The sequence below is a fragment of the Engystomops pustulosus genome, chromosome 6 (genome assembly GCF_040894005.1).
Source record: "Engystomops pustulosus chromosome 6, aEngPut4.maternal, whole genome shotgun sequence".
Lineage (NCBI taxonomy): Eukaryota > Metazoa > Chordata > Amphibia > Anura > Leptodactylidae > Engystomops > Engystomops pustulosus.
This window is the reverse complement of record NC_092416.1, coordinates 51360283-51372770: the sequence shown is the minus strand read 5'-3', so window position 1 is coordinate 51372770 and position 12488 is coordinate 51360283. Positions and strand designations below refer to the sequence as shown.

Here is a 12488-nt window from a genome sequence, read left to right as displayed (position 1 = left end):
TTGAGACTTGCAGTTTTTATCCACTTGAATATAGTGTGTATGGAAGCCCACAAGCTGGGTGTCTGAGGCAGCATTTGAATTGCATCAAAAGCCCCTTATGAACATGGACCAAGGCTACGTTCACACCTGGCGTTTATTGCGGAGTAGAAGAGATTTGCCTAATGCATAGCTATTTGCATTTACAAAACGCAATGTTGAAACATAATATTTGCAAACATCTTGTTAATATTTTGCAATTTGTAAACTCGATGGGAGAGATTTATCAGAATTATCTGAGAGCAGAACTGTTCTTGTTGCTCATGGAGACCAATCAGAGCTCAGCATTCATTTTCCCTCAACCGTTTATAATATGAAAGCTGAGCCCTGATTGGTTGCCATGAGCTAAAACCGTTTTGGCCTGACACTTCTGGTAACTCCCTCGATGTGTATGGAATTTTAATACACATGGCTAATTAGCCAGTTCTGCCTGCATATCTACTCCACTAGTCCACCACCAGGACTGTGGATCTAGCAGGAGCTATCTCATCACAATTTAGCATACAGCTAGGTGGTTCCAGGTGCATGCCACTTTATGCTGGACTCAGCCCCAATCCAGGATGGACGGCGGGTCCCTTTGAAATCCCTCTGAAGAGTCATAGGACGAAACGCGTCAGGGAAGGTGGCGCAGTACAGGGGGCATGCGTACTATTTATTAAGGACAGTTGTGGACTGCCCTTGTCAGGGCAGGAGTCTTGGGGTACTCATAGGGAGAGTATAGGTCCTTATGCCCCAGGATACCCAGCCCGGTATCAGGACGTCTGAATCACGGTAGGACTTGGTTACCCACATACGCAGTTGGCGATACAATTACCTTGACTGCAAACAGTCATAATCCTATCTAGTGGACGATATATACCTTTGATTGCACTTCTTTGCATTCTGTACTACATAGTGCAGGTGTTTTCTTCTTTTATAATATTTTGTATCCTGGGGTTCATACGGATGCGGTTTTACATAATTATTTATTAAAAGTTATGTTTTATATCCTCCATCACCCTTCATTGCTGTTTTTTCCGAATTATTACTGGAGGTTTTTTGATAACACAGACATTTGGTTGCTTTAAATTCAAATGCAATGTGATCAAAGCCTCAGTGCTGCATTGGCTTCAGGATGATCTCATGCATTCGGTAACCAGCACCAGTGTTTTGTATTGTTTAAGCGTAAGACACGGAGGGCTGAAACGTATATACAATGTGTCCGATGCCAACCCCCTGTGCGCCAGCATTGCATCTCAGCACAAGTGACCACTAATGTATCTGAAAACCTGTGGCTGCGTTCACATAATTTGGGTGGCTTGGGTTTAGAAACGCAAGTCAACCGGAACAGGTAGACTCTTATCCTGATCCCATGTGCATTTCAACATGTAAAAATTAGCTTTTCTAAGCACAAGTCAGACGGTGCATGTGAACTGCGCCTAATATTATTGGCACTGTGATGGACTCTTTCTCCAGCTCACTTAAGAAATGGCATTTTCTTCAACTTGATGGAAGAGGACGAGTCAAGGACGGTTATACAGTGTCGGCTAGACCTGCCCTTTAACCAGTCCTAGTGTAGCAGAGCCTATGTAATGAATGGCCCAGATGTGTCACCGATTGCCGGTTTCCCCCTTTACACCTCGTATATCTGCCGCCTCTCCCCTCAAGTTGATAATATTCATACATGGCATAAAATTAAAATGCAAACCAGGCCCCGGCGGCATTTGATATTCCAGCAGATGGAGGCAAATCTTCCTGGAAGCTTTTCTCCTATTGATTGAGAACTGCAATTCACTAGATTGGCTATTCTCGCCTGCTAATAGTTAATGCACTCGAATGAAAAGACCCATAAATTGATTAGTTTTTGCAATTTTCGATTTTTCCAAGCCTTGAAATATGCGATCACAAGATGTCACAGACGCTGAAGGTTTGTTGGCATTGGTATAAATCCTGCATATGGGGCTGGTGTATTACACAGACTGTAATGTACAGTATTTGCATCATATATATTGTGTGTGTATATGGATATGTACATCATTCCTGACAAGGTTCCTTAATTAGAGAAAATTCAGATATACACAGAACGGTATTTTACACATGCTGGATAGAAACAAGAGGATCAAACCACGGCCAGAGAGGTTTCAGAACTGCAAAGATCCCTTCGACCTGGTCATCACCTGCGAGGAGAGGGTCTACGATCAAGTAGTAGAAGGTAAGAAAATATGGAGGCCCTTGTATTCAGGCAGGCACTTAAAGGGGTTGTCCAGAGGTCCAAAAGTATGGCTAGTTTCTTCCCAAAACACCTCCATGCCTGACCATGTGCCTGGTATTGTAACTGAGCTCCACTCAACAGCTGAGCTGCAGAACCAGCCAAAGCCATGGGCAGGTGTGGCCTCCGGACAACCCATTTACAATATAATATTCCAAAGTTTTTTGTGTCCGATGCTGGGAGGTGCATACACCTCTTAATGCATCTGTATCTCTAACCTAGAGACTAACCCTCTCCTATCCTGCTATGAAAACCATATCTGGGGGAAATACACTTCAATGATTTGGTTTTCTCTCTGTGCAGGACCATGGTGTGGGCTCCAATCTCCATTTCCAAAATATGTTTTATTTTTACAACTTTTATTCATACTATGCTATATTCATGAAATGTATTTTCCTTCCTTAAACTTTTTGAAGAGATTGTCCGTCTAACTTTTGTAACTATTTTATTTGGTCCAAGTTCAGAATTTATTTCCTTTTTTTAATTTTTCCTCTGAAATCTCTTGTAAGGACCTGCAGCTACCACTAGAGGGAGCTCGGTACCTTACTGGATTGTGTGCAGCTATCTCCCTCTAGTGGTGGATGCTGGTAGCTTGCATGTTTTCATGTCTGTAGGTGCAATGTATAGCTTTCCATGAATGAATAAGGGAGCTCATACCACAATGATGATGATGGAATAAGAAATTTAAGGGAAACCTGAACTTTGTCCCTTCTATAAGGATTTACTGATCTGCTTTTCACTGTATCAGTTCATGTAGGGCAACACTTTATACTTCTAGGTATCAGTATCGGATTGTGATTTGACTTGTTGACCGCATGTGTCTGTATGTACAGGACCCAGACGAGGAAGCAAAAGGCTCCATTCACTGTATAGAGACTGTGCCGGGAGACTGAAGCACAACAAATATTTGGGAATCTGCAGTCCCTTTGCATTGCTGCTATGCAGTGAATGGAGCCTTCTGCTTCCTATATTCTGCTTGGGAACAGCTAATGAGTGAGGGGTCCAACAATTCTACTACCAGGGGAGGGCCTTTATATGGTTCAGGATTTACCATTATATCTTGTGTATTATTAATCCATTCCTGGGCTGAGAAGGAAATGTTGATGTCATTGTGGGGTTTTCTCTTTTTCACAGACTTGAACTCCCGGGAGCAGGAGACCTGTCAGCCCGTGCACGTCATCAATGTGGACATCCAGGATAATCATGAAGAGGCCACACTAGGAGCTTTCTTAATTTGTGAACTTTGCCAATGTGTAAGTGTTTAGTGCGCTTAATTCCAAATATTTTTCCCTGGATCAGTCCAATATAATGGCCTTGGGCCTCTGTGCAGGTGCTGAGGGCGGTGCCTTCATAATGTGTACAACGCCTTGTTAGAAGAGTCTTCAGTAATATTCTCCACTAGAGAGCAGTGGACTTTCCCAGGGACCATTTGATATTCAAACTTTTGTGCTTTCATGGGAACAAGAATTATTAATAAAGCTTCATTACAGACACCTTACAGCTGATCATTGCTGTCTGGGACTATAGTAACATCCAGAGACTTCACCAGAGGTCACAGTGGGCAGAGGGGTCAGTTTTTAACTAGGGGTCGTATGTAAGTCAGGGACTGCCTGTAGTAGGTCTCCATATATCAGAGCTGTAATATGGTGTAAGTCCTTGCAGTGATGTGGATGTTATCAATATTATACTTGATAATACTGCCCTGCCTGCACGACACTATTATTACTTGGCGAGATACGCCGCATGCTATATAATGGACAGACTTCACTGTGCCAGGAGAAAGGCTGCCATGGACTTGGCACCAGGGGCGACTATTCTCTCCAATACCCCCTCCTATCTTAATTTATGAACTGGGCCGGTGTGTTAATCTGCTGTCCTTTACTGGCATCTCTCAAGGACACGGCAGAGGAAATTCTTCTTCCAGGGTTAGACAAGGTTTCTGCACAAGAACAATGTGAACCCAACCTTAGATCAGACCATGGCAGCAAGAAATTACAGAGGTTCTCTAATGATGACTCCTCTGAGGATAGACCTCTATACCAGACATGGGCCACATCCGGCCCATGTGAGATTGTTGAGCTACCCTCCCCATTATGAAGTAACGATTCAATTAGGTACTCCATGTTTTCATTGAGTCATTGTAATACAGGCAGTCCCATATTTAGGGACACCTGACTTACAGATGACCCCTAGTTACAGACGGACCCCTCTGCCCACTGTGACCTCTGGTGAAGCTCTCTGGATGCTATTACTTTAGTCCCCGGGTACATTGATCAGCTGTAAGGTGTATGTAATGAAGCTTTATGGATAATCCTTGGTCCCATTACAGCAAAAAATAATTTAAAACTCCAATTGTCACTGGGGCAAAAAAAAAAAATGTATCTTCAATTATAAAATATACAGTTTCGACTTGCATACAAATTCAACTTAAGAGCAAACCTCCGGACCCTATCTTGTACGTAACCCAGGGACTGCCTGTATTTAATTTACAATTCTTTTTAATGTATGGGTATTGTATATACTATATACCCAATACCTATATACTGTGTATTAGTCTGGCCCTCTAAACCCATTCCAATTTCTCATTAATAAATGGTGCACCCCTGCTCTATAGGAATCCCCCCACTATTGGCAGATCTCTGTTTACTCTGCAGTGGTCAGGGATACGAGCGGTGGAGATTAATAAGTGTTTCCATGATGGTAACGTCTGTCTCTCACATTCCAGATACAACATACAGATGACATGGAGAATGAGATAGATGAACTGCTACAGGAATTTGAAGACAAGAGCGGCCGGACCTTCCTCCACACAATCTGCTTCTATTGACGCAAACCCACTCAGGCCTTACCCGATATCATTATGTTGTTGCATCAGTTCCCAGAATTTTTTTTTTTTTTTTTCTTCTTTATCATTTCCCCCATCCGCCCAAAGAAGTGTTTCCCCCTTCTTTCAGGTATTCTGTCCAGAAGGACAAGGGATGTACAAAGGTTTGTGTATATATGGGAAATATAAGAGACTGAGAGACCTCTATCACACTAAAAAAACAGATGGAAAAAACCAATCAGGATTGATGAAAATTTGTGCTGGCTGAGTATTATTTTATCCTTTTTTTTATAAATATTTACAGTATATTCTCTCCAGATGAGGTTTTTTTTGTGGTTATAGTTTGTCTTTAACCCTTTGCCTTCAGAAGGGGGAAAAAAAAAAAAGACATTGATGGACCTGCTTGTCAGTACATGAGTTAATGCTGACATATATGGTTGTGGTGCCAGATCTACAAATATGAATATTAATATCTGTAAAATAATAGGTAATAAATTGGAAATGTATTCTAATTGTGGTGGTCATTTATTTATCTTTTATTACGTGTGAACGACGACTAATTACACAGCGATCTATATCTGAGTCACCACGGACTAGGGAGGACGAGGACACGACTGCTATGGAGCTTGTACAGTCACCACAGTGTTCATTACAAGTATACAATCTGCATGCAGTTAGCTCCCCCTAGGGGTGGCTTTGTGGATCTCAAAATTAGTGAACAATGTCATTAGAATTTTCTTATCTGTGGGTAATGTTCTCTCCTGACCTGGACTAGAGCCGACGTCGGAATCCATGCACATGTCCATGTGAGCAGAGGTGAGCCGCAAGCCGGGTGGAGAAAGGTCACCCTCCATAGGGGGCTTTGCAGCCACAGTGTAAATTTGGGAAGAAGTAGGACCTGCTGTATCTCTTGCGGTGCAGCGGCCATGAGCTACCTTCATTTTTGCGTCTAGCTCACGGACGCCATTTGTGGACATGTGCATGAAGCCTAACTCTGATGGGTCTCAACAGTCCTCCTGTAGGACATGAAGGGCTATGTGTGTACATGTGGTGAGGGTCCTACAAGCTTTACGATCAAACCCCCACACCCCAAAAGTGCTGAGGAATTGATTCCAATGAATTCTCGCATATCCCCCTCCCTGTTTGGGCGGTGTATGATGGGATGTGGATCCCTGGTCTTCCTGAGCACTTGTAAATGAGCTGCCTAATGCTTTGAATCCTGGATTTGTCAGTCATGTACCCCAGGTAACGTCTGCATTGCTCAGCCTGGCCCCTATATAGCACATATTAGACTATTTTAGGAGTAAACAGTTAAAATGTGGGTAGAGGTGATGGGCACAGGATGCTCAGTGTTTGCTTCTGTAGTGGCCTCGTCTCACAGATATGTCTGGAGTCCACAGATAAATTAGAAAATGTGATGGCCATGAGATGACTCCCGACCCCTGACCTTATGACCATGTTGTGCAGCTGTATGACCTGGACATTAATCTCACTGCTTGTCTCTTAAGAGTCTTGCTTTAGAAGATGAAGTGCATGGATCATTTGTGTTTCACTGACCATGGCGCTCTCTATGCAGCGGTCAGCCTCGGCTGTGAGTCCGATCCGGTGGTTCTGGTTATCACAGACCAGTCACTGGCGAACCCGCTAGCAGAACCCCACCAAATCAATACCTGTCGCCTCTTTTGGGAACCCATTTAAATCTTAGGACATCCCTTAAGATCAACGGAGAATTTAATCTCAAAACTACACCACATAGGAGGAGGTGTATGTGGCGCCATTGCTACTACAGGGGGGAGATTTTGCTCAATTTTATGTTTGAGGGATCTGAGACTTTTCTGTGCAAAAGCATCGCAAAATGGTAGAAATTGAGCAGATGTTACACATACGTGTGACTGGTGCAGTCTATTCACATAGAGCAGACACCGCAGAAGGCAGGTAACACTGCACACACACCTGACTATCTGCCAGTCTAACACATACTGTGCAAAATCCTGCCTAATGATAAATCTCCCCCACACTGTACATCCACACAACATATAGTATATACTCATCACATGTATGTTCTATACATATAATGTGCAGCATACTATGTATATTATGGTACACATCCTCCACTTTGTAGTGTGTCAGGTCAGATGATGGGGCCCCATCACACTGTGGGCCCCATAGCAGCTTGTATTGCTGCTACCACTGTAGTTATGCCCCTGTATGCCAATTCCACACCAAGTAGGTGTGAAGGGGGTTGTGCCCGAGAGTGGAGTAATCGGGAATGGGGCCTTCCTGTCCAGCATCTGTTCAGGCCCAAGTGGTCCCAGGTAACAGTGCAATTGTCCGCCATCACTTACACATTATATGTGATATGGCCATATGTACATGTACAGGTCAGTTCCCAAAAGCAATAAAAAAAAAAAAGGCTCAATTTCCCAGAAATGGCACCCATACGTTCTCAAAGAAAAAAAAAAATTAAGTAAAATATAAAAATGGGTCTTGAAATGTAACACATTAACATTTCTGTTTTTATTAAAAAAATGTCAACACTGGTGGGAGGAAAAAGTGGCTGTGGCAAAGCAATTGATTAAACTAGTAAAACTAATTTACTGAGAACAGTGCGGTCTCTATGTGCAGTTTGCCTCTAGTCTGCAGGGGGCGGCAGATTCTGGATTTTGGGTGCACTTTCTTCATGAATCTGGAGCCCCAGCACTGCTCTGACCTGCCCACTTTTTTTTTTTGGTCCACCTTTAGTCTGACAGAAAACTGGCGCATGCCCCTAGTAAATGTGCCCTAATGACAGGTACGGTCCAGCTGTGCAAAGTCCTACCTGGAGACGCTTTTCATAAATGTCCTCACTTGTGGTGTTTTATGCTGGATCATGTATCCCTCATGTGACATCTAACCTTCTGTCTGTTCCTTATGGCTCAATATATCTGATATTGATATTGAGCTGTTCAGTATTACAGCGCCACCACTGTCCTCAGGATGTATTGGGTACTGCAGTTCCTACTCATTCACTCTTGTGGAGCTTCATATCAGCAACAAAAGATATTTTGTGATGTAAAGCAACCATTCATTACATCTCCTTTGGTGTCCCCTGTAAAAGCTTTAAAGTGGTTTTCTTCAAAGTAAGTGGAGTCACCATAGACACATCACATTCATTCTGGGTGCAGCACATGCACACCTTGCCTTGTGGTTCAGCACTATGGACACATCACACTCATGCTGGGTGCAGCACATGCACACCTTCCCTTGTGGTTCAGCACTATGGGCACATCACACTCATGCTGGGCTGGGTGCAGCACATGCACACCTTGCCTTGTAGTTCAGCAATATGGACACATCACACTCATGCTGGGTGCAGCACAATGGACACATCACACTCATGCTGGGTGCAGCGCATGCACACCTTGCCTTGTGGTTCAGCACTATGGACACATCATACTCATGCTGGGTGCAGCACATGCACACCTTGCCTTGTGGTTCAGCACAATGGACACATCATACTCATGCTGGGTGCAGCACATGCACACCTTGCCTTGTGGTTTAGCACTATGGACACATCACACTAATGCTGGGCTGGGTGCAGCACATGCACACCTTGCCTTGTGGTTTAGCACTATGGACACATCACACTCATGCTGGGTGCAGCACATGCACACCTCGCCTTGTGGTTCAGCACAATGGACACATCACACTCATGCTGGTTGCAGCACATGCACATCTTGCCTTGTGGTTCTGCACTATGGACAAATCACACTCATGCTGGGTGCAGCACATGCACACCTTGCCTTGTGGTTCAGCACAATGGACACATCACACTCATGCTGAGTTCAGCACATGCACACCTTGCCTTGTGGTTCAGCACTATGGACACATCATACTCATGCTGGGTGCAGCACATGCACACCTTGCCTTGTGGTTCAGGACAATGGACACATCATACTCATGCTGGGTGCAGCACATGCACACCTTGCCTTGTGGTTCAGGACAATGGACACATCACACTCATGCTGAGTGCAGCACATGCACACCTTGCCTTGTGGTTCAGCACTATAGACACATCATACTCATGCTGAGTGCAGCACATGCACACCTTGCCTTGTAGTTCAGCACAATGGACATATCATACTCATGCTGGGTGCAGCGCATGCACGCTTTGCCTTGTGGTTCAGCACTTTGGACACATCACACTTATGTTGGATATTGTACATGCACACTTTGCTTTGTGGTTAAGCAGTATTGAGAGATCTTTCCCCTTTAAATGTTTTAAAGGGATTTTCTTATCAGATTTCAAAGTAAGTGGAGTTCTCTCAGCAACAATTTTGTTCAGGAAAAACCAGGATCCAGGTAAAAGGTGGTACAATTTATTCAATGTTTAAAATAACTCATTTTGCCCAAATAATGCCACCACAATACTGATATGATAGAGATACATTAATAAAAAGGAGGAAGGTGCCCTAATGATCCCCCCATATACTGACCTGTGGCAGTGCACTGATGGGTGGGTTTACCTGGTTATGTATCTTTCTGGGTCCCCCCATGTGCAGTGACCAATCCTGGGTAGTGTAGTAGATCCCACTGACCAGTAGGTGGCGGCAGCTAGCAGACAGCACCCACCTATGTGTGAGCTGAGATCACCTTATTGCCCTGCCAGGTATCACCAGCCCATAATGTGCAGAGTTTCACGTCACATCTAAATGTTTCACTTCCGCCCAAAAAAAAAGAAAAATATTTGACATATTCCCAAATCACAGTCCTGACATCACTGGCCTGTTAACCCTTCCCCTGCCCGCATCTCCCATCGTATGATGCTAAATGCATGCACATGTGTAGATGAGAGGGGCTGGTGCCTCCGACTACACTCATTTAACCCCTTCCCCTCCCAGCTGTCTCCAGGAATTGCTTCCTTGTTGATGACAATGGCTAATATGTATCCATCGGTTCTCCTTTAGTGTTGCAGTATTAACCCCTTCCGTGCAGCAGGCTGGCTTCCACTCCGTGTCCAGGTGGTGGTGCTGGGGGTGCAGTGGGTGCTACCTACCTTCCCTGACTTGAGGGCTGTCTAGATGCCTTAAAACAATGGCTGGTGCTATTAGCATATTTCAGTAGGTGGAAGCCCAGTGGCTGGTGCTGCATGGTGCAGAATATCAATTGTGGCTGCAATGTCACTAAGAGGGAGCAGGGCGTGCACATCACGTTTACCTCTCTAGAGGGGGGACACAGCATTGCCCCCCCTACTTCCGCTCTGCCTATAGTCACCCTATAGATGGATTTTTTTGGGTGGGGGGGAGCAAGAAGTGATCATCCTTGATGAAGCCCAGGAGCCTGTGCATCCTCCACAACATCCAGGATCCCTGAATTATTGATTGACTCTTTTCCTTCCTTCCTTTGGATCAATTGATGCAGAGAAGGGGTGTTTGCCATCCTCGTAATGTGGCAGCCCTAAAACTCATAGTCAGAGGAGGAGGGGGGGAGGGGGCTTGACACATTGTTTTATAATGGGGGGAGTCAAGACTGAGACGACCCCCACACACAGGGAAGGGGAGGGATGGGGGGGTCTTCATTAATCTTGTACAGTAGTTTACCAACATGACTATATACATCTATATGTAACTGGATCCCTTCTTCAACATCAAGGATTGCAGCTTTTTTTGGGGGTGGGGGAGGAGGGGGAGATGACCAATTCTGACCTTTGCGGAGAAGAGGGAGGAAATAGAAGAAGAGAACCGGCTTTTTTAGGGGAAATAGCCACCACCTTGTCCCTATCCTATATATGCACATGAGCGCAAACACCATGATATTTATGGTGCTGGGGGCGTCCATTGTGATGGTAAGAGCAACTCCTGATGTATTTGTAGCAATGTCATATTGACTCTATGTGCATCACTATGTGTGTGTGTGTGGTGTGTGCATGTGCATTGTGTGTCCCTCAGTGGCAGCATTGTGACAACACTGCTCCCGTCTATTTTTTAGCCAGCAAACTAGAGTCAATGTTTTATTCCATCTAGAGTTGACCAGATGCCTTGGTTATGGGCTCTTACAGGCAATAGCTTGCTTGATGGACATGAACGCTCTTTTGGACCGATTTCACAATTATATCTTACCGCATTTAAGAGGGGAAGACCGGGTCTGTCACTGCAACTGTGGAAGGTGAGTCCCTCCTGCATTTTCTCTCTGTCTCTATCTCTTCCCTTGCATCTGCCTGTCTGTTATACTCCTCATAGGAATGAATGGGGGTGCGCCTGCTGCCAGCACCAGGGGCACCTCATTATTGTGCTGCATTCTGCCCCTGGGCACCTCACACTTGTGAGAAGTTAAACAGCATGGGCACCGGTGTTGTGGTGGCACCAGGGGCAGATCACACTGGTGGGAGATCCGGCTGCATGCATAGAGCACAATACTGTAAGGTTCAGCACCATGGACACTCTCATGCTGGCTTCAGCACATGCACACCTTGCGGATCCGTAGTATAGACAGATCACCCTGATGTTGCATATAGCACATGCACACCTTGCCTTAAGGTTCCGTAGTATAGACAGATCACCCTGATGTTGGATATAGCACGTGCATACCTTGCCTTAAGGTTCCGTAGTATAGACAGATCACCCTGATGTTGGATATAGCACGTGCACACCTTGCCTTGAGGTTCAGCACTATGGACACATCACACTCATGCTGGGTTCAGCACATGCACACTTTGCCTTGTGGTTAATCACTATGGACACATCACACTCATGCTGGGTTCAGCACATGCACACTTTGCCTTGTGGTTCAGCACTAAGGACACATCACACTCATGCTGGGTTCAGCACATGCACACCTTGCCTTGTGGTTCAGCACTATGGACACACTTATGTTGAATATTGTGCATGCACACTTTGCCTTGTCCTTATGCAGTAGAGAGAGAGTATACTTATGTTGGATATTGTACATGCACACTTTGCCTTGTAGTTCAGCAGTATAGAGATCAGATACTTATGTTGGATATTATATATGCACAGTTTGCCTTGTAGTTCAGCAGTATAGAGAGATTATACTTATAGTGGACATTGTACATACACAACTTGCCTTGTGGTTAAGCAGTGTAGACAAATAACACTTATGTTGGATACAGCACATGCACACCCTGCCTTTATCAGACCACACTTGGCAGGTTGGTCTTGTGTGGCAGTAGTTTGGAGAGACCAGCAAGCACTGGGCACAGTTATGTAAGGTGTAGCACCATGGATGGATCCCTCATGTGGGATGAGGCACTTTAGACTTGTGGCTCAGTAGAACAAGGAGATTACCATAGTGTAGTCTCCACAAGCATGCAGCATAATAGCATGGCACCTGATAGATCACTCATGTGGGTTTAAAATACCACATAGATTAGCACTATGCACA

General features: G+C 44.8%; 2 protein-coding genes across 4 annotated transcripts in view; both read left to right on the top strand.

Moving 5' to 3' along the window:
* Positions 1-5614, top strand: part of SSU72 (SSU72 homolog, RNA polymerase II CTD phosphatase) — a 36971-nt gene extending 31357 nt beyond the window's left edge. For both annotated transcript variants that reach the window (XM_072156058.1, XM_072156057.1), the window contains exons 3-5: positions 2088-2227; positions 3419-3537; positions 5010-5614. In XM_072156058.1, coding sequence (XP_072012159.1) covers positions 2088-2227; positions 3419-3537; positions 5010-5111 — 361 coding nt within the window. In that variant the 3' untranslated portion in view covers positions 5112-5614. The remainder of the gene's footprint in view (positions 1-2087; positions 2228-3418; positions 3538-5009) is intronic.
* A 5058-nt stretch (positions 5615-10672) lies between these two features.
* Positions 10673-12488, top strand: part of TMEM240 (transmembrane protein 240) — a 62087-nt gene continuing 60271 nt past the window's right edge. Inside the window, exons 1-2 of one of the 2 annotated variants that reach the window (XM_072156054.1) lie at positions 10673-10932; positions 11146-11252. In XM_072156054.1, coding sequence (XP_072012155.1) covers positions 10876-10932; positions 11146-11252 — 164 coding nt within the window. In that variant the 5' untranslated portion in view covers positions 10673-10875. Of the gene's footprint in view, positions 10933-11110; positions 11253-12488 lie in introns of both variants that reach the window. The other variant, XM_072156055.1, reaches the window with a different exon arrangement.